This window comes from Arabidopsis thaliana, chromosome 5, assembly GCF_000001735.4.
Source record: "Arabidopsis thaliana chromosome 5, partial sequence".
Taxonomy (NCBI): domain Eukaryota; kingdom Viridiplantae; phylum Streptophyta; class Magnoliopsida; order Brassicales; family Brassicaceae; genus Arabidopsis; species Arabidopsis thaliana.
This window is the reverse complement of record NC_003076.8, coordinates 24655044-24674841: the sequence shown is the minus strand read 5'-3', so window position 1 is coordinate 24674841 and position 19798 is coordinate 24655044. Positions and strand designations below refer to the sequence as shown.

At 36.4% G+C, this 19798-nt stretch overlaps 6 protein-coding genes and 1 non-coding gene across 10 annotated transcripts; 4 read left to right on the top strand and 3 right to left on the bottom strand.

Annotated features, from left to right (window-relative positions):
- Positions 1 to 1184: 1184 nt before the first annotated feature.
- Positions 1185 to 3072, top strand: AT5G61370 (Pentatricopeptide repeat (PPR) superfamily protein). Its single transcript, NM_125530.3, has one exon. The coding sequence runs from the start codon at positions 1371 to 1373 to the stop codon at positions 2832 to 2834; it is 1464 nt and encodes a 487-aa protein (NP_200945.1). The 5' UTR covers positions 1185 to 1370; the 3' UTR covers positions 2835 to 3072.
- Positions 2974 to 4050, bottom strand: AT5G61360 (uncharacterized protein). The gene is made up of 2 exons (NM_125529.4): positions 3231 to 4050; positions 2974 to 3116 (listed from the first exon to the last, which is right to left on the bottom strand). The coding sequence occupies exons 1-2, from the start codon at positions 3789 to 3791 to the stop codon at positions 3045 to 3047; spliced, it is 633 nt and encodes a 210-aa protein (NP_200944.2). The 5' UTR covers positions 3792 to 4050; the 3' UTR covers positions 2974 to 3044.
- Positions 4051 to 4092: 42 nt separating this feature from the next.
- Positions 4093 to 6969, bottom strand: AT5G61350 (Protein kinase superfamily protein). The gene has a single exon (NM_125528.2). The coding sequence runs from the start codon at positions 6867 to 6869 to the stop codon at positions 4341 to 4343; it is 2529 nt and encodes an 842-aa protein (NP_200943.1). The 5' UTR covers positions 6870 to 6969; the 3' UTR covers positions 4093 to 4340.
- Positions 6970 to 7488: 519 nt separating this feature from the next.
- AT5G61345 lies at positions 7489 to 7560 on the bottom strand. Its single transcript has one exon. It is a non-coding gene; the product is annotated as a tRNA-Lys (tRNA).
- Positions 7561 to 11624: 4064 nt separating this feature from the next.
- On the top strand, positions 11625 to 13163 carry AT5G61340 (uncharacterized protein). Of its 2 annotated transcripts, none has more exons than NM_001345472.1 (1): positions 11625 to 13163. In NM_001345472.1, the coding sequence occupies exon 1, from the start codon at positions 11699 to 11701 to the stop codon at positions 12776 to 12778; it is 1080 nt and encodes a 359-aa protein (NP_001332684.1). In that variant the 5' UTR covers positions 11625 to 11698; the 3' UTR covers positions 12779 to 13163. The 2 variants fall into 2 exon arrangements, with proteins under 2 accessions (NP_001332684.1, NP_568933.1); NM_125527.2 differs by having other exon boundaries at positions 11703 to 13107.
- Positions 13164 to 13600: 437 nt separating this feature from the next.
- AT5G61330 (rRNA processing protein-like protein) lies at positions 13601 to 17745 on the top strand. Of its 3 annotated transcripts, none has more exons than NM_125526.5 (14): positions 13601 to 13937; positions 14722 to 14819; positions 14904 to 15208; positions 15556 to 15628; positions 15761 to 15835; positions 15913 to 16023; positions 16134 to 16176; positions 16261 to 16339; positions 16492 to 16594; positions 16680 to 16775; positions 16889 to 16921; positions 17026 to 17125; positions 17252 to 17336; positions 17429 to 17745. In NM_125526.5, exons 2-14 carry the CDS (start codon positions 14739 to 14741, stop codon positions 17553 to 17555), a joined length of 1311 nt encoding a protein of 436 aa, NP_200941.2. In that variant the 5' UTR covers positions 13601 to 13937; positions 14722 to 14738; the 3' UTR covers positions 17556 to 17745. The 3 variants fall into 3 exon arrangements, with proteins under 3 accessions (NP_200941.2, NP_001331141.1, NP_001331140.1); NM_001345470.1 differs by having other exon boundaries at positions 13601 to 14522; NM_001345471.1 differs by lacking the exon at positions 13601 to 13937 and having other exon boundaries at positions 14611 to 14819; positions 17429 to 17743.
- Positions 17746 to 18203: 458 nt separating this feature from the next.
- Positions 18204 to 19744, top strand: CYP89A3 (cytochrome P450, family 89, subfamily A, polypeptide 3; the record flags this gene model as incomplete). Its single annotated transcript, NM_125525.1, has 2 exons — positions 18204 to 19165; positions 19213 to 19744. 2 exons carry the CDS (start codon positions 18204 to 18206, stop codon positions 19742 to 19744), a joined length of 1494 nt encoding a protein of 497 aa, NP_200940.1.
- Positions 19745 to 19798: the final 54 nt, after the last annotated feature.

The following is a 19798-nucleotide window of genomic DNA, read 5'->3' as shown; positions in this document are numbered from 1 at the left end:
AAAGGCCACGTCATCTTGGAGAAAATATCTCATGATATTTATTTTTGTTTTTGATATTATTGTGGTAAGATACAAGATAAGAAGATGCATCTCCATATCAAAATCAACAAACATATCAAAAGGTCGACAGAAAGAAAAAATTGCAAATTCTTTTAAAATATATGACCAGATCAGACCAAACCATCAGAAACCAAATTTTAGGATTCGGCTTCGTTTCGTTTATTAAAATATATTTATAACAACAAGAAAATCTATTATCAGAATTTTATTTTTCTGTTATCTTTAGGTACTGAAGAATTAAAGATACAAACAAAATAAAAATAAAAAACGAAAGATACAGATATAGAAAATTTTACTTTTATTACATCTCAATTTCTCATCACAAAAGACTCCTAAAAATTATGATTCTTTCTAAAAGCACAGGGTTATAGATATAACACTCCTTTCATGGTTGTTATAGAGGACTTATTTAGGCATTATGATTCATTAACTTCTTAAAGTGATTGAAAAATCAAGCTAAATGATATGTTGTAACAAAGTTTCAAGTGTTTTTTTCTAATGTTATAAGTGTATGTGTGCAAATTGTCTTGTAAACAGGACATTAGCAAGATGAAATATTTACCTTCTTAGCAAAAAAGATGGTTAATCTCATCATCAGTGGTTGGGAAACAAATAATCAAGTTGTCATAATCATAAAAAGAGATAATTAGTAGGCTAAACTTTTATATAGAAAGTAAGTAGTCGACAAGCTAAAATATTTCGTATTACCGATTGGCTCATATTAGTAGCTGCGAATATCGTTAGTACAAGTGGACCAATAATGCATGATATATTCTCAACTTCATCCACCGTAAGACACGTTTTGTCCCGGTCCAACTTTTATTACGTTTTGCCATCGACCATTGACCAATAACTTGTTTATGACTTTATGATGTTAATTATTCGTGTAATTTCAGAACTATTTTATCGGGAGTTCGATTTTCCAATATGCATCGGCGGCCTTCGAGAGTAATCATTCCGGTTAGTGACTTATAAGTTATAACCATCGTATCTCACGATTATCGGTTTTATCCGGTTCTGAATTTGAAGCGTGATGGAATGTAAAAGACTAAAATGCCCTTTTCAGACACGCGGGCAATGTTTCCAACAAATGAATATATATTGTTGTTGAGCCGAGCGATCTCATGAAATCTGCAAATTTAGGTCTTTTAATAGAAATCTGAATTTCATGTTGCTGAAAGAATTTACAACGAAGTTGTAAATACTCTGAGAAACATGTAAGTCAGGAGAGAGTCCCTTCTATGGTTTATATTTGGCGGCTTTTAAGAAGCATACGCATATCAAGTGTTTGATGAAATTCCTCAGAGAAGATGATGTCCACCACAGTCAGATTAAACAGGTTTACGTATCTAACGAGTACTGCAAAACTGACACGTTACTTTTGCTCTCACCATTTAGTTGACCGATCGGAAACGGCGTTGCATGAAGTTATTCGGATAGTTTCTTCTCCAGTTGGTGGTCTAGATGACCTTGAAGAAAACTTGAACCAGGTTTCTGTTTCTCCATCATCAAACCTTGTTACCCAAGTGATTGAGTCTTGCAAGAACGAGACTTCACCGAGAAGGCTGTTGAGGTTTTTCTCCTGGTCGTGTAAAAGCTTGGGATCTAGTTTACACGACAAGGAATTCAACTATGTCCTAAGAGTTTTGGCTGAGAAGAAGGATCACACAGCTATGCAGATACTCTTATCAGATCTCAGGAAGGAGAATCGGGCGATGGACAAGCAAACGTTTAGCATTGTCGCTGAAACTCTGGTTAAGGTTGGTAAGGAAGAAGATGCAATAGGTATCTTCAAGATCTTGGACAAATTTTCTTGCCCACAAGATGGTTTCACTGTGACGGCTATTATAAGCGCTCTTTGTTCCAGAGGACATGTGAAGAGAGCATTGGGAGTTATGCATCATCACAAGGATGTAATATCCGGGAATGAATTGTCTGTGTATAGAAGTCTTTTATTCGGGTGGTCGGTACAAAGAAACGTGAAGGAAGCAAGAAGAGTTATACAAGATATGAAATCAGCAGGGATTACACCGGATTTGTTCTGTTTCAACTCGTTGCTGACCTGCCTTTGCGAAAGAAACGTGAATCGAAACCCGTCTGGGCTTGTTCCTGAAGCTTTGAATATTATGTTGGAGATGAGGTCTTACAAAATCCAACCTACGTCTATGAGTTACAACATTTTGCTCTCTTGTTTGGGAAGGACTAGGAGGGTGAGAGAGTCCTGCCAGATTTTAGAACAGATGAAAAGATCGGGATGTGATCCGGATACAGGGAGCTATTACTTCGTTGTGAGGGTCCTGTATTTGACAGGAAGGTTTGGTAAAGGCAACCAAATTGTGGATGAGATGATCGAGAGAGGATTTAGACCCGAACGCAAATTCTATTATGATCTGATCGGGGTTCTTTGTGGGGTCGAGCGGGTTAACTTTGCTCTTCAATTGTTTGAGAAGATGAAGAGAAGCTCAGTGGGTGGTTATGGTCAGGTTTATGATCTGCTCATACCAAAACTATGTAAAGGAGGAAACTTTGAGAAAGGAAGAGAGCTTTGGGAAGAGGCATTGTCAATTGATGTTACACTTAGTTGCTCCATTAGTTTGCTTGATCCATCTGTCACAGAGGTTTTCAAACCTATGAAGATGAAAGAAGAAGCTGCAATGGTGGATCGTCGTGCTCTTAACTTGAAGATTCACGCTAGAATGAACAAAACAAAGCCAAAACTGAAACTAAAACCGAAACGCAGGAGCAAGACAAAGAAGAAGAATCTGCAACATTGATTGATTTCTTCTACCCATTGTTAAGAACATCTGATATAGCAGGCAATGTATCACAAGAAACTCAAGTAAGATGTTCTGCTTTTTATGTATTAGTAGTAATGCAGAAGCAAAGGACATGAGATTCTTTTGTTGTTCTCTTTGTCCCATTGATTCTTATTACGAAAAATATGGGTTCTGAAGAATACAAAACAAGAGACAAGAATATTGTGATCAATTGGAATGTGTTATTTTTACAAGTAACTCGTTCATCTGAGTAATCTGATGCAAGAGTTGAGCTATTCTCTGCAGAAACACACAAATAAGAAACTTGTTAGTAACAATAGGTGTTTCATTGACATTTCGTCGAACACTTGGTAGGAATTATAAAAAAAACAGAGCAAGAATGAGAATACAAACCTCGTCTCTCTCTTTGATTGTATCTCTGAGATGAGCAGCGATGATTTCACCTTTTTCAAGTCGTCGGCGAGTTCGGTTACGCTTCCACCACCAAAGGAATATGACCATAACCGAATAAAATGACCGGAGAGTCTTTGAGAAGGAACAGAGACTATTTCTGGAGAAGCAGGTAACCAAATTCTGGAAATTTGACATTACTCGAGCGAGAAGAATCTTCCACCAACCTTGGATAATATCAATCTCAATTACGGATTTCCACGGAGATTTCCCGACATCTTCCGATGGCTGAGAATGCGATTTCCGGCTAAATTGAAATTGTTCGTCTGAATCGGACGGAGAGAAGGACGAATCTGAGAGTCTCGACGAGGAAGATGAAGAAGAGGATGATACCGACGGAGATTCGAGTCCGTTGACGTAGAGATTCTCGTGGTTGATCGGCGGGAAGATAGCGAGATCGTCCTTAGCGAAACAAGTCGATTCTCTAACGAAAACCATTGGAAACTGGGGCTCGTTTCTCAGATCCAAGTGTGTGATCCTCCTCTGTTCTTCACCTTCCACCATCTCTGGTTAAATTTTGAGTCGTTGGTTTGTTCCTGACAAAGGAACGATGGAGACTACCTGAAACTCCAAGTTTCAAATATCGGCACCATAGATGCTTTATCATGTAGATTCGTTCCTTTCTTTTACTATTTTCTTCACAAATCCACCCAATTTATTTGCCAAAACAATTACAAATTAAATCTTATTTACGTCACATACCATTAGTAAAAACCATATTGTATATATCCTAGAAATTTGAGATGGTTCATTGCAAAAACTAGCTTCCAGCAACTCTTCGTCCCAATTTCATATACAAATGTAATTTTGGTGAAAGAAAGGGAAAATTCATTAACATCAAACAAAGTATACACAACATAATCTACAAGACAACCCAATGTCTTTTAAAAAAGATCACACAAGTAAATTTTAAAAATCTCATTTCCGGAAATAAATAAACTGAAACTACATTTAAGAAAGAAAAAAAGAAAATAAAAACCAAAAGGCTTTCTTAAATCCTACATGTTAAAAAAAAAAAATCCAAACGAAGTTTCACATCGGAAACCGTCATCGTCACGGTATTGAATGCGACGGAGATTGCATTTCCTCGCCGGGAATAAGGTCCATTTCAATATTCATTGTAGTCTTATCCTCCGATAAATCAACTTGAGCCGATGCTTCTTGAAGCTGCAAAGCATATTCAAGATTCCACAACACATCTCCCATTCCCGGTCGATCAACACCGTACTCTGCCAAACATTTTTCTGCAGCCTCCACGAATTTCCTTAACGATCCTTTACTAATCGTTCCCACGATTTTCGGGTCGATGATTTTCTCCAACATACCTTTTCTATGCAAATTCATAGCATATTCTGCTAAGTTAACTTGTTCTCTAGGTAACTGTGGGTTTATCACTGGCCTCGCGCAAAGAACCTCGAATAACACCACACCGAATGAGTAAACATCGGATTTATCAGTGAGTTGTTGTCTGCGGAAGTATTCGGGGTCTAAATACCCGAAACTACCCTTTACCGCGGTACTTACATGCCCTTCATCCATAGGCGCATCTTTTGAAAGTCCAAAATCAGAAACTTTAGCGACTAGGTTCTCGTCCAAGAGGATGTTGGTGGTCTTGACGTCGCGGTGGATGATCCCCTGCGCTGCACCCGTGTGGAGATAGTGGAGTCCACGCGCTGATCCAATGCAGATCTCTAGACGTTGCTTCCAGGACAAGGTAGGAATAGGGTTAGGGTCATTTTCTTTGGAGCCGTAGAGATGGTCACGCAGAGGACCGTTTGACATGTATTCGTAGACGAGAATCATCTCTTTGTTTTCATCGCAAAATCCGATTAGAGAAACCAAATGTCTATGTCTGAGTTTGGACAACATCTGAATCTCTGTTTGAAACTCGTTGATTCCTTGCTCCGAACTCTGACTCCCTCTTTTGATCGCGACCTGCGTCCCACCATCAATTTCTCCTATGTAGACTTTTCCGAATCCTCCGACTCCACACACAGCATTCTCGTCAAAATTTTGTGTCGCGGTCTGTAGTTCGGTAAAGGGAAAGTACCGACCTAATCCCTGGTTTGAGAAGAAGCTAGAGAATCCATTGCTCTTACTCTTCTTTGACCCGAAAATACTCATCCGCCTCGACGTTGACCCGCCTTTGCTCGAGATGTAACTCGAGTGACTTGCGTGTAAAGGAAGCAACCATGACGAGAAACTATTCTGTTTTTGCCAGTCTTTAGGACGTCTCTGCCATCTAACAAGCAACACGACAACCCCTAAGAAAGCGGTTAGCGCCATCACAAACCCAATACCCGCAATAGCAAGCTTCTTAGATGACATACCACCGATCGGTCCTTTGTATTTCCCATCAACTCCAAAAAGTCCATCTAAACTCCCAGCAGCATTGTTCAGCTTCATGATCTCTAAACCGTTAAGTATCGCATTCGGTTTACCCGACTGAAGATTCGGAGTCGGACCAACCTGAACCAAGATCGAACCATTGGTGATCGTAGACGCATTAAGCACGAAATCCGCGTAATACGCTGTACCTAAAGCGCTGGTTAGTGAGGAGAGGTCAAGTGCAGAGATTGCAGAGAGCTTGTTGATGAAAACATTGAAGATAAGGTCGTTAAGCGATTTGCTTACAATGTCACAAAAATGTAACCTAATGAAGTAATCATGACCAAAATCAACACTCATTCTCCATGAGAGATTGAAATTAGGTTGCGAGGTTTGTGCATCGGCCATTTCCTCCGCGGTGGCGTAAACCGGATTAGGAGCGATCAACGCCGTAGCTCCACCGTCTGGATAAGTAATCGTACTAGGATCAACAGTGACATTTCTCGAACCTTCAGGGAACGTATTGTAAGGTTTATCAGAGAGCCAAGTGCGTGAGAGAGGATCTATCTTCGGAGAAATCAAATCTCCTCCGATATTTATCCGATGAAGGATCTCAAGAGAGAAGCTACTTAAGCCTTTGAAATCAGGAGCTTGAGGAACAGAGGAAGCAGAGTCCGGAACAAGCTCGTCCGGAACAGAGACGATTTCAACGGCGTTGATAAAAGCGGTGGAGCCTTTATGTGGTTTGAAATAAAGAGAGAGTTTCTCTGCGGCGTAGATTAGATATTCTTTGAAGACGATAGAAGAAGTATCTCCGGCGGAGAAATCGTGTAAGAGGACGGTGGTGTCGGTGGTGACGGAGAAGACGGAGTTTGTTAGATTGTAGAGAGGATGATTGAGAGGATAAAAATGGAGACGGATCCAGTGACGACCAGGTCGTGAAATGTAGAAGGAGTAAGTTGATTTTCCGGCGAAGATTCTAGCGGTTAAGTATAAGGGAAGGGTACTGGCATTAGAGTCGGTGATCGGAATTGAGTCGACGGAGGTTTTGATGTCTTCATCTGTTTGAAGAAACGCGACGGATTGTTGATCGGATTTGAAATTACGACCGTCGGAGAGTTTTGTTTCGTCGGAGGAGCCACAATCGATGAGGTAGTTATCAGCTGGAGTGAATGAAGAACTGGATTTGACGATGAGAAGGAAGAGGAGGAGGAGAGAAACGTGGGAGGAGAAATGACGAAAATCTCCTCCCATAATATCCGGCGAGGTTTTGAAGGTGGTGGTGGTGGAGGAGGAAGGAGAGAATTAGAGGTTTAGCATAATCAAAAACGAATGGTTTTTAAAGTTTTGAACAAAAACTACTTAAAAACTTGCGGCCGGTTATACGATTTAACGATATTTGTTTTATTGATCTTTTAATTTATTAATGTTTGAGAATTGTTTTGTTGGAAGCACGTTAAAGGGAGCAACGTGCAAAAGTGTAAGAAATATTTTTTGTTTTCTTTGGAAGATGAGAATTGATTTTTTTTAGTCAAAAGCTTAATTAATTTTGTGGATAGGTTTCTTTGAGTTTACTTGTTACAAATTAGAAAAATAAAGACAGTGAGGTACTAAATTGGTGGGCAGTTAAAGATTTCAAACTCTTATCCTCCATTAACGATAACTATAGTTTTTTCAGTGTTTAGAAATGTTCATTTTTGTTCTAAATTAGTGACAGCCATGTTTAGCTCATTTTCAGTTTGAGATTGGGTAATACTATTACAGAAACACCCAGATATTTCATTTTAGTTATAATCTCAATTATTATTATACTTGTAGGTTTTAACAATAAAAATATACATGACTTCTTAAAAAAAAAATGACCTCAAAGCGACGCCGTCTGTGGGGATCGAACCCACGGCCACGTGGTTAAAAGCCACGCGCTCTACCACTGAGCTAAGACGGCAATTTTGATAGTTGAAATGGATTTGATTATAAAACTATTTTACACCATAAGTTTGGGCCTTTGGGCGATAGTCTATTGAAATATTATAATATGAGCCCATATTAGGGTATAGGTTTTTGATCCAACGAAGACAAACATATTCATGTATCTGAATAACATTTTATGACTTGTCTTATTGTGCACATTGGCTTAGTATTAAGGCCTGGCCGATCCATGTTAGAGAAATCATTCTCTGTGCTATGATCTGTCCAAATTTGTAGGCTAAAAGCCTAGATGGTGATTCTTTAACTTTTGGGCCAACAAATTCTTTAACCTTGAAAAACCTTTTTCCATATATATTTTCTTTTAAGAAAGAAATTCGAGATTCTAACTGTTGTTCTTCCTTTTTAATGGGATTTTGAATAGATATAGATTCCTAACATTATGAAGTTAGTTACTCCTAACTTAAACATCATTAAATTTGAAAAATGTAAGATGGAAACATGGTTATTAACTTATTATGAAGCGGTAATGGGTAAATAAGTTTATTATTTCTAGTAAACAAAATTGTTTTCATTATGAAAAAAAAAAAAAAAAAAAAAAAGTTTTCACTACACATAATTCAAGCAAACGAGAGTTGTCTATATTTAAAAAATGTAGAAAGGATCGGATGGTATATGTGTATTCATCATAAATCATTATTAAAATGGGTATATAAATCATATTTAATATATATGCACCAACCATGTAGTATTGTTTTTGTAAAGTACTGTTTGTCTGTCTCTTATAATTCGATAATTATTTTAAATATTGCTCTATTGAACTACTACTTGTTCGTCTTATTGTATGTTTCTAAGTCAACTTAACTTTGGATAAACTCTAAGATTTAATTTATACACTAAACCATCTGCAATATAGTTTTATTTTGGATCGATCCCACTGCTTTACAGATCAGAAGTAAATAATCCAGCCGTAGTTGCACGTGATTTTTAACAATTTTAACCATTCTAGTTATATAAATAAGTACTCGTGTTGACAAAGACTAATTATATATAGTCAATCATTAGAGGTAACTTTGTTTTATAATCTCTATCAAGATTCGGTTATAGAGTCTTTGATACGGTTATATACATCAAGGAAATATATTCTAGGTCAATGAGTGAAACAAATAACGGTTTTGCTTTATTAATGGTTATACTTTTCTATTTTGTTGTGTATTCTAATTATGCTATAGAGAGTTACATGTATATAAGTATAAAGTTGCGACTTGTGATTTCATTTACCAGTACATACTCAAATGTATAATTGATTAGGTAGATTACATGTCACAATACTCTGGATCGGTTGATAAAACAACACCATCCAAAATCACATATAAACAATGATTGATTGGTTCTTCGTTATTCAAATTATATGTGGTAATAATAATGATGATGGTGATGGTATAAAATATATATAGAGAGAGATTTAGTATTTAATCGATATCTAATTGTACATTAAATGTTTTGTTAATTATCGTTGTGAATGTAGATTTAAATAACATGAAATATAATTTGTAAGTTTCTCGTTATAATTGTCTACATCATAATTCATAAGTTTAACCTGTGGCATGTAATTCAAATTTTGTAGTTAATAAAAGAAGAACCAAAAAAAGTATAACAAAGTTGTGATGTGAGGAATGTTGACTTTAGATTTGGTTGTAGCATATTGTCCATTCTAGTTTTTGGAGGTCCTTCTAATTGCACCATACCAGAGTTTGGAAGTATTTCCTTTATTGCAAAAACAGAATTTATAGGATCCATATTCATCCTTTCGATTTTGACTTTCTACAAAAAAATGTGACCAATATTTATTGATCAACTAAAAAGTAACTATATGAGATCATGATATCCGACATTGTTTGTGTTAAAGTCGTGTTGTCACTCAAATTCAGAATATGTATATTGTTGATGAAAATAAATAAACTAGGTCATTATGGGTGTTGTATATCAAATTAGTTGATTATTAAGGAAATTATATATATGTTTTTTATGATAAAACAAAATTCAGAACACAAATGGTCAACTAACATCAAAATTAATAAACTTTATGTTAAAAAAAAAATGAGAAATCACTTAATTTTAAACAAAAATTTCCAAAAACATTATTTATTAAGAAACAGATGGAATAACTAATAAACACTTTTTCTCAAAAAAACAAATATTAATAGAACACTTAAATGAAAGTCGTGTAAGAAAGAGGCATGGCAACAAGAAGGATTAATTTTGGTAATTTACCTTAACCATAGTGTTGTTAGTTTGTTAGATGTTCGGTTGTACTAAGCACCAACACTACAACCTTTTCTGTTGGATTCTACCATCCTTATTTTTAAAAATTCTAACATCAATAAAAGAAAATATATACTCATTTTGTAGAAATACATTATTGCGTCTATTGATGTTACTAAATTATAAAATTGATCAGAATATAATTTAAAAATTAAAACTGTGATAATACAATGTCATAATAAACAAACAAAAAAAAACACATCAACATTTCAGCAAATAACCAAAAATAGACGTTCAACAGTCATGGTCGACGCCAAAATATCAATTATTATTGATGGACATATACTTTTCTCTAACATTACATAATCTTTGTATAAACTAAAGAAAATAGAATGAATATTCGTAAGAGACCTTCAGTAGATATCACATATAAAAAATGTTTTGAGTCTATGTTCTTGCTTTTACACATATGTACGGTCGAGTTCCTTTTTGTTGGAGTAGCTTAGAATCAAACATTATAGCTCACTTTATAAAATGGTTATAACTCCAATTATTAGTAGACTAATACCTAATTACAAGTAGACTTTATACCTATAACTATTAAGATTATTCCATTTAAGATTTTAGCAAGCTTTTTCTAGATTTATTTCTCCATGGACTATATGTAGATTTATATAAAACAAGAAGATGTGTTACCTGGTAAACGTTAAACCATTCAACTAAAAATAGATATGAAAATAAAATTGCAAATTTCCAGGTGTATTTTCTCGTTGATTTTGTTCGTCTAATGGAAACTCAATAATAATGGTTCACGCTTAAACTATTACCATATGCCATTAATTAAAGTATATTATTGCGAGTGGATATATTTCTATATATAAGAAAATCAGAAATTTCAAACAAGGAAATGGAGAACTCCCTAACCACCAAGTCCAAGTCAATAAGACTGCACACCAAATGCATGCCACAGGTTGGACAAAGTTTGATGATTTCTTCTATCTAATTTCCATTTTCTCTTGATTATTTTAAAATAAATTATTAACTTGGTTAACATATTATTGTATTGGTACAAGAACACAATTGGTAATTAATAAGTATTCAAGTGTTCTAGGATAGAGTTTTTTTTTAAACATTCTTATTTTTCATTAAAGCTAAACTTAGTAGGTTTGGTAAGCATATATATGATCAAGTCGCCTCAAGAAAAGTTAATAGAGTTTGGAATTTTCTCACTCAAAAATCATTTTTGTTGTTTACATTATGATCAAAAGCATAACAAGAGTACCATTTTTACCAATATAAATTTGGTTATTAAAAACTTTACTCTTTTGAGCTCTTATCATTATTCAATTTCTTGAAAGCTAAGCCTCCAGTTTCCTCAAACCTATCATTATTAAGCTTTCAATTGAATACTAATACATGACTCACTCTGTCACAATTTAATATATATATATATACACAAACACACATATATATATATACAATGGAGTGTATAGTAAGCATCCAAAACCAATTAAATCACTAAGCATATCACACAAGTAAAAGACTTTTCTAGAATATATGTATAAAAATTAAATCACGAAAAGGAAATTCATTTATCCTAACAACATTACCTACGAAGCAAATCTATATTATACCCAATAAAACCTAACAAGGAGGTGTTATGTATTATTTTACTCACACGAAAGATTCTATTCCATGCAAAAAACTTTGCTTCACAAAGAAAAAGAAGAGTTTTAATTTGATTAGTTTGTCTAAACAACTCCTCATCTTCAGGCAAAATCGGTTGGCCTATCTCCATTCTCTTCTCTAACACCCAACCCACAATTAAATTTTAGCAAAAAAATATATAAATAATATAAAAATCATTACATATTTTATATACATATATATAGATGACCTGCATTGAGAAAACCCTTTCAAGATTTGGTGGATCATTCAAGAAACACACATATTCAAACTTCTCCAAAGAAAAGAAAATAGCAAAAACTAGAATGAAGAAGACAATGGAGGATCCAAGCAAGATCATGAGAAGGTCAATTCACACTTTCCTCCAAAACTACCACCGTGTCACCACCGCAGCCGCCGTGGCCCTCCCTTTCTCCGCCGGTCTCCTCCTCTCTCAGCCTTTCTTCTCTTCTTCCTCTTCCACCCTTCACATGAGGCTTAACATGCTCTTCCGCGGAGCGGGTTTCTCTTCTTCTCATGACTTCTTCAACATCTTAAGCCTTAAACTCTCACAAACCCTATCTTCCTCTTTATTCACTCTTCCTTTCTCCCTCACATTCCTCCTTTTATCCAAAGCTTACGTCATCAAACTTCTATCAAACAATCACTCTGCAGATTCCTCCTCTGTTTTCTACCTCCGGCTTCTCAAAACTTACGTTTGCAACTTCTTCTTCCTTCTCTCTGCAAACGCCTCTGCTTTTGCTCTGTTTTTCTTAGCATACAATACCCTTGAAGCCTTTGGATTCTCTTCAAGAAACTTCTACACTTTCCTCTCCCTATCCTCAGCAATCATCTACTCAATTATCATCGCAAACGCCTTTGTCATCTCTAATCTAGCCTTGGTTTCATCACCTTCTTCTTCCTCGGGAGGATACACAAACATCCTCAAGGCGTGTCTTCTGATTCGCGGAAGAAATTCAACAGCAATGGCTCTTGCTCTGCCTACCAATCTCGGCTTAGCAGGAGTCGAAGCCTTGTTTCAGTACCGAGTCATGAGATCTTATTACAATGGAGACAGAGATATCATATCCATAGCTCTTGAAGGAACCTTCATAGCTTACTTATACGCTCTCTTCTTGGTTCTTGACACCATAGTCAACTTCCTCTTTTACCAGAGCTGCATCAAAAACGAGGAAGATCAAAATATCGGTAGAGAAGACGAGTATTCAATCAAGATCCAAATCAGCGAAACAGAGAACACAAAGATACACATCAAAGGATCAAAGAACTTGCAAGAAATCTTGTGACTCTCTTGTGTTGGTTGATGTAATTATTACTTATACAAAAAAAGTGAAAAACTTTATGAGATTATTGATTCTTTAAGGATAATCTCAAGTAGCTTTCACTTCAAAGAAGAGCAAAGGTACACACACAGTAAAGAACAATCACAGGATCTGCAAAACTTTTTCTTCTTCCTCTGTTTCTGCTTTTCTTTATTTTAGTCTCTTTTTTTTCCACATTGTAAAGTCAAATATACCAGAAATTTTAATTAATGCAAATCTTGGAATTCACATTTGGTTAATCCTACAGTATAATTTCATTGCCGACAAAATATATTAATTAGCAATGATTTTGATTACTTCCTTAAGTTATGAAGATGTTGACTAGATTCACACTTTAACAAGAGTGAAGAGTCTTTTGTTTTTGAGCAAGGATAAGTTCAAGCAAAATCTTTCATTACAAAGAGAGAAGAAGAAATGTCACAATTATCTTTAAATAGACGGTAGAGGCGAAAGCAATTGAACTTTTTGTATTTTTCGTTGAATGAAAATCCTAATAATACATTGAAATTGTGTTAATGATAAAAGCTCAACTTAAAAAGACAAAAAATGGCTAGTGGGTGGTCTACATCACTAATCTCTCTACTTGAACCTCTTTAACAAAAAGCCCTTTAATACAATAGTTCAGTACTACCTAAAATTTCTTCTAATGGAGAAATTATGAATGAATCTAATTTACTTTTATAGGTTAAAAAGAGTGGAATCCGGAAATGTTGCATCTAAAGAGATCAAGAAACAATTAAGCACAAAAAGATGAATTTTATAACAAGCAAAATTTTGTAGCTTTCCAAACATACAAAACAATGTAATCATTCATGGTCCATATTTAGGAATTAGGATCAAGGGTTTATAATCCCAGGTCCGACCGACCGAATCGTATAATCTGGTCCTATCAAACCAAAATTAAAACATTTAAACCGGATTTTTGGTTGAACCGGCCGGTTCATGGGTTAAGCGAAACCTCTAGGGTTTTAATATTTCCAGAGTTGGTTGAGAGCTTCTTCTTACTTTTACTTTTCCTCTGCTCGTAGACAGCTTTGTGCTTGAGACGATTCCCAGTTTCTGCGATTCCAAGTCGAAGATATAACCTCTCCTATTTGCGTCTCAGCTTCTACAGAGCTTTTAGGTAAGCTCCTCTGCTTGTATGATTCCTTTTAATTTTCAAAATTCACTGCTTTCTCTTGCGTATCTGCTCAAAGTCTCTCCCTTTTTCATTTAATCGTTTCTCTTCCTGAAACATTCGAACTCATAAACTAGTTTGATTCAAAAGTTTTCTTGCTTTAAACTTGTGTTAGCTCTAGAATGTTGTTCTTTGTAATCTGTTTGTGACATTGTGGTGGAGATGATGAATGTTAAAGTAAAAGGTCTGAGCAGGTTATGAGTAAAGTGTGTGGCTTTTGATGTTTAATTTAGTTACGAGGAGTCAATCTTTGAACTTTATAGGAGAGGGCCCTTGTCCATGTCTTGAGCCATGGCATCTGTGGCTCCGCAACCTCTCCAACAATGAACCTGATTTGTGTGTGCAATCTGATGGGTCGATTTTTAAAGGCTTGGGGTTGCTTTCTATCATTGATTGTCAATCTAGAATTCTCCCTATATACATTTGTCTCCTTGTGCTTCCTTATCACCAATTAGCTACCCTCGTGATTCTGCACTGATCAAAGACCCTTTGACTGATCCACGTGAGCTGTTTTTATGAGATTATCTATAGGTCTCTGTTTTTTTTTTTTTTTTTTTTTTTTTTTTTTTTTTTTATGTTTGAAGCTTTTGACAAAGCTTGTTTGATGGTATGGTTACCTCATTGTTGCTCTATATTTGGTCCTTCTTTATTTGTTTCAATATTTTTATTGCTTAATCCACTGTATAATAGTTTCTCCTTCCTCAATTGAGTTAGTTTTTCGTGATTGCAGCATTAAAAGTTGTTAAAATGGCTGGGGGGTCAAAGAGGTCTAAAAGAGCAAGACTTGACAGTGAATCGGAAGACATAAGCGACCAAGAAAACCTTAAGGTATGTTTATGTTGCTTTTGTCTCGTTTAAGTTATTTAGATGGTATAGGTGAATTTATTTGGTTGAGGGTTCTCTATATTATAGGCCGAAAGCGACAATGAAGATGATCAATTACCTGATGGGATAGAGGATGATGAAGTAGATAGCATGGAAGATGATGAGGGAGAGAGTGAGGAAGACGATGAAGGAGATACCGAGGAAGATGATGAAGGAGATAGCGAGGAAGATGATGAAGGAGAGAACAAGGAAGACGAGGATGGAGAAAGCGAGGACTTTGAAGATGGAAATGATAAAGAGAGTGAGAGTGGCGATGAAGGTAATGATGACAATAAAGATGCTCAGATGGAAGAGCTTGAGAAAGAGGTCAAGGAGCTTCGTTCACAAGAGCAGTAAGATTTCATTTGAACTAATCATTTTTAAATACTGTTATTTCTAAGATAGTGAATTCTTGTATGTGTTTCTTTCTAGAAACGGTAGATAGTCGTATTAAAGTTTCAACTGTTTAATCTAGATCAGCAAGGATGTTGGCTAGATTTAGAAGTAGGTTCGAACTCATTATAGCAATTGGATTTATTCGTGATTAGTAGAAAATATATACGTTTAAAAGGAAAAGAACAGACTTTTGCCAAAAGTTTTTGTCAGATACTGTCTTAATTCGGTTGCATCATTTAATTTTAAATGAACGATTGAGAGGCAAAAGAATGTTCTTTGTGTAATATGCGTGTTCCTGGTATAGGGATATATTGAAGAACTTGAAGCGTGATAAGGGTGAAGATGCTGTTAAAGGTCAAGCGGTGAAGAATCAGAAGGTATGACCTTGTTCTGCGGTTTGCGAAGTAGTCTAACTAGAAATCAGTTGCAGTTGTATATTCCTATTTTATGTTAATGAAGTTGATCTAGAGCGAATTTTTGACAATTCTTTCTTTGTGCTCTATGTAAAGGCTCTTTGGGATAAGATTCTGGAGTTCAGATTCTTACTTCAGAAAGCATTTGATCGTTCAAACAGATTACCACAGGTAAGCTATGCTCTTCTCCTCTTCTATTTATGGTTGTTTGTTTCATCATACTTTATGACAGAAGGTACCCTTTTCAGGAGCCTGTGAAATCGTTATTTTGTTCAGAAGATGAGGATGTCTCAACAGCATATACAGATCTAGTTACTTCATCTAAGAAGACATTAGATTCCCTCTTGGAGTTGCAAGAGGTATGTATGCATAGGCTTGATTCAGTAATTGTATGCTGTCTCTTAGTGTTTTGTCGCTCTGCCACGTTTGTTGACTTTTATTATTATTATCTAAATATGGATTTCTACAGGCTTTGTTTGAGAAGAACCCCTCGGTTGATCAACAAGTGAATGGTATGCCATATTAACAGATAACATAATTATCATCACTATAAGCGAGGGTCAATATAACATCTCCTTTCTTTTTCTATCTGTCAGCAACAGCTAGTGAAGAATCCAATAAATCAGATGCAGAAGATAGCGATGAATGGCAGCGAATATCTGACTTGCAGAAAAGGTATTCAAGACTAAATGTTCAACTGTCCAGCTTTAAAGTTCTGTCCAATCAAAAGAATTCTGTTTAGTAAAGCATGATTGACTTCATTTGGAGACCAGTCTCATAACCATTTATGTTTCATCGTTAACACAAATTTGGTATTTGCTATGTAGAATGTCTGTGTTCCGAAACAAGGCTGTGGACAAATGGCAGAGAAAAACACAAGTCACAACTGGTGCAGCTGCTATTAAAGGAAAGCTCCACGCCTTTAACCAGGTATAGAAAGCAAACTCCGAAGATGATTTTGCTCTTATCTGGGGATCAATCAGGAATCTAACTTTAAATTAATTTTCAAAACCAGAACGTTAGTGAACAGGTTGCTTCCTACATGAGGGATCCAAGTAGAATGATTAAACAGATGCAACAATCAAGATCTACTGTTGCTGTTTTTGGAACTGTAAGTTTTTGCTTTGATAATAAAAGCATAAACCATCTAAGAATTTGGCCTTTGGTGGTCAATAGATCAGCTTCTCTTCAATTTTTCCTGACTTTAAATTTAAACATCCACAGGTCCCTCAGGAAGCCATGGAACCAAATCCAGAGGTAAAATCACGGTTTTCTCTAACCATAAAGAGTATAAACATTTAATCAATCTCATTGATTATCTTGATACCCATTCTCTAACATGTGTACTCTTTCTTGTCCAGGAAAAACAAGAAGAAGGAGACCCTGAACTTGTGGAAGATGCTGAGTTCTATAGGCAGTTACTAAAGGAGTTTCTCGAGACTATCGATCCAGCTTCCTCAGGTATAGTAAAGAAAAACATCCTAGAATCATTAGATATGAAACCCCCCCTAGCGATTGTTATGTCCAACAACTCAAGTGTAAAGAGTCTTTTTTATATTCTGAAATCTCAATATTTGCCATTGGCAGAGGCGGCTTTCTACGAGATGAAGAAGTTCCAGACGAAGAAGAGGAAAGTTGTGGATCGACGTGCCTCAAAGAGCAGAAAGATCAGGTAAATAAAACACACATAGTTTCACCTCTTGGAGGTTTTCTCTTCCCATAATTCTCTCTTTTGAATCATTTTCTTGTAAAAAATCGAAACAGGTATAATGTTCATGAGAAGATTGTCAACTTTATGGCTCCACGACCAGCGAAGATTCCTCCAAACACGGCGGATTTGCTTAAGAATCTCTTCGGTCTCAAGACCAGAAACGTTCAGTCTGAAGCTTAATATCAAACAAACCACAATTTTGAAACGCTGTAATAGATCGTCCCTTTTTCTGTGGTGTGTTGTAATACTACTATTGACACCGTTTCTATCGAAAGCCATATGTGAAAGCATCTAGTTAATTTTTGTTAAAATCCAAATGAAATTTTTGATTAACAACGAAACGAGTATTAAGTAACACAAGAGTTGGATGAATAATCTTCATTATGTAATTTATTTATCTACTTTTATTCTACTTGAAATCTTGATTTCTTTTCATTGGTTGGTGGTACTTGGTAGATATAACATCATAATTGAACTTGTCTTTATCTTCAAAAATAAAAAAAAATCACAAAAGTTCGATGATGTCACAAAAATTCATGTGGGTTTGTGGTTTGGAGTAATGAAGCTAAACGTAGCAAAGAGATCGTATAACTTTCTCCGGAGCTTGGTGTGTCGCCCAAGAAGCAAACAAATCGGATATATTTTCAATTATCCAAACTTATTTCTAAATTATCTGTCTTCCGAACTATAGATATATAAATAAAAACAGTTTATACTTGAGCGTCACGATAGCAAATTGTTATCTGAAGAATTTGCTATATATACGAATTCAAGAGGAAGAATCCTAAAAGCATAACAAAAAAAAAGCAGAGAAAGAATACAAGAAAAATGGCGACATGGTTTCACATCTTCTGCGTCTCTTTCACAGTCAACTTCCTTCTATATCTCTTCTTCCGCAGAACTAACAACAATCTTCCTCTACCTCCGAACCCTAACTTCTTCCCCATGCCTGGTCCCTTCCAGTGGCTCCGTCAAGGCTTCGATGATTTCTACTCCTATCTCCGCTCCATCCACCACCGTCTCGGCCCAATCATCTCTCTCCGCATCTTTTCCGTCCCTGCCATCTTCGTCTCTGATCGTTCCTTGGCTCACAAGGCTCTTGTTTTAAACGGCGCCGTATTCTCTGATCGTCCACCGGCGCTTCCTACCGGAAAGATCATCACTAGTAACCAACACACCATCAGCTCAGGATCATACGGAGCTACGTGGCGACTTCTCCGTCGTAATCTCACCTCCGAGATTCTTCATCCATCCCGTGTCAAATCTTATTCCAACGCTCGTCGCTCTGTTCTTGAAAACCTCTGTTCTCGAATTCGTAATCACGGGGAAGAAGCAAAACCGATCGTCGTCGTTGATCATCTCCGTTATGCAATGTTCTCGCTTCTTGTTCTCATGTGTTTCGGAGATAAGCTTGACGAAGAACAGATCAAACAAGTCGAATTCGTTCAAAGAAGAGAGCTCATCACGTTACCAAGATTCAACATCCTCAATGTCTTCCCTAGTTTCACCAAGTTGTTTCTGAGAAAGAGATGGGAAGAGTTTCTTACGTTCAGGAGAGAACACAAGAACGTCTTGCTTCCGTTGATTCGTTCCCGGAGAAAGATCATGATCGAATCTAAAGATTCCGGTAAAGAATACATACAATCGTATGTAGATACTCTGCTCGATCTTGAGCTTCCTGATGAGAAGAGGAAACTAAACGAAGACGAGATCGTGAGTTTATGCTCTGAGTTTCTCAACGCCGGGACTGATACAACAGCGACGACACTTCAATGGATAATGGCGAATCTGTGAGAAACCAGGAAATTCAAAAGAGGTTATACGAAGAGATAAAAAGTGTAATCGGTGAAGAAGAAGAGAAGGAGATTGAAGAAGAAGAGATGAAGAAGATGCCGTATCTTAAAGCTGTCGTGTTAGAAGGTCTCCGGTTACATCCACCGGGACATTTGTTGTTACCACACAGAGTAAGTGAAGACACTGAGCTAGGAGGATACAGAGTTCCAAAGAAAGGGACGTTTAATATCAATGTGGCGATGATAGGGAGAGATCCAACAGTGTGGGAGGAGCCAATGGAGTTTAAGCCGGAGAGATTCATCGGAGAAGATAAAGAAGTTGATGTTACTGGAAGTAGAGGGATAAAGATGATGCCGTTTGGAGCAGGAAGGAGGATCTGTCCAGGGATTGGATCGGCCATGTTGCATTTGGAGTATTTTGTGGTGAATTTGGTTAAAGAGTTTGAGTGGAAAGAAGTTGAAGGTTATGAAGTTGACTTGTCTGAGAAATGGGAGTTCACTGTTGTTATGAAGTATCCTCTTAAAGCTCTTGCTGTGACAAGAAGGAAGGAGAAGACACATATCGTCATGGCTTAGAGACAGAGTAGCAGATTGATTTCTTGGGGATGTTTTTGTTCTTTAGTTTTTCAG

What these genes read in the sequence shown, in the direction of transcription:
- AT5G61360 (NM_125529.4), bottom strand. Translation starts at nt 3,791, where the DNA reads ATGGTGGAAGGTGAAGAACAGAGGAGGATCACACACTTGGATCTGAGA. An exon ending in CAATCAAAGAGAGAGACGAG is followed by an intron (nt 3,117 to 3,230) that starts GTTTGTATTCTC and finishes GTGTTTCTGCAG; the next exon opens with AGAATAGCTCAACTCTTGCA.
- AT5G61350 (NM_125528.2), bottom strand. Translation starts at nt 6,869, where the DNA reads ATGGGAGGAGATTTTCGTCATTTCTCCTCCCACGTTTCTCTCCTCCTC.
- AT5G61330 (NM_001345470.1), top strand. An exon ending in CTGTTGCTGTTTTTGGAACT is followed by an intron (nt 16,776 to 16,888) that starts GTAAGTTTTTGC and finishes AAACATCCACAG; the next exon opens with GTCCCTCAGGAAGCCATGGA. An exon ending in TATCGATCCAGCTTCCTCAG is followed by an intron (nt 17,126 to 17,251) that starts GTATAGTAAAGA and finishes TGCCATTGGCAG; the next exon opens with AGGCGGCTTTCTACGAGATG.
- AT5G61340 (NM_001345472.1), top strand. Translation starts at nt 11,699, where the DNA reads ATGACCTGCATTGAGAAAACCCTTTCAAGATTTGGTGGATCATTCAAG.
- AT5G61370 (NM_125530.3), top strand. Translation starts at nt 1,371, where the DNA reads ATGATGTCCACCACAGTCAGATTAAACAGGTTTACGTATCTAACGAGT.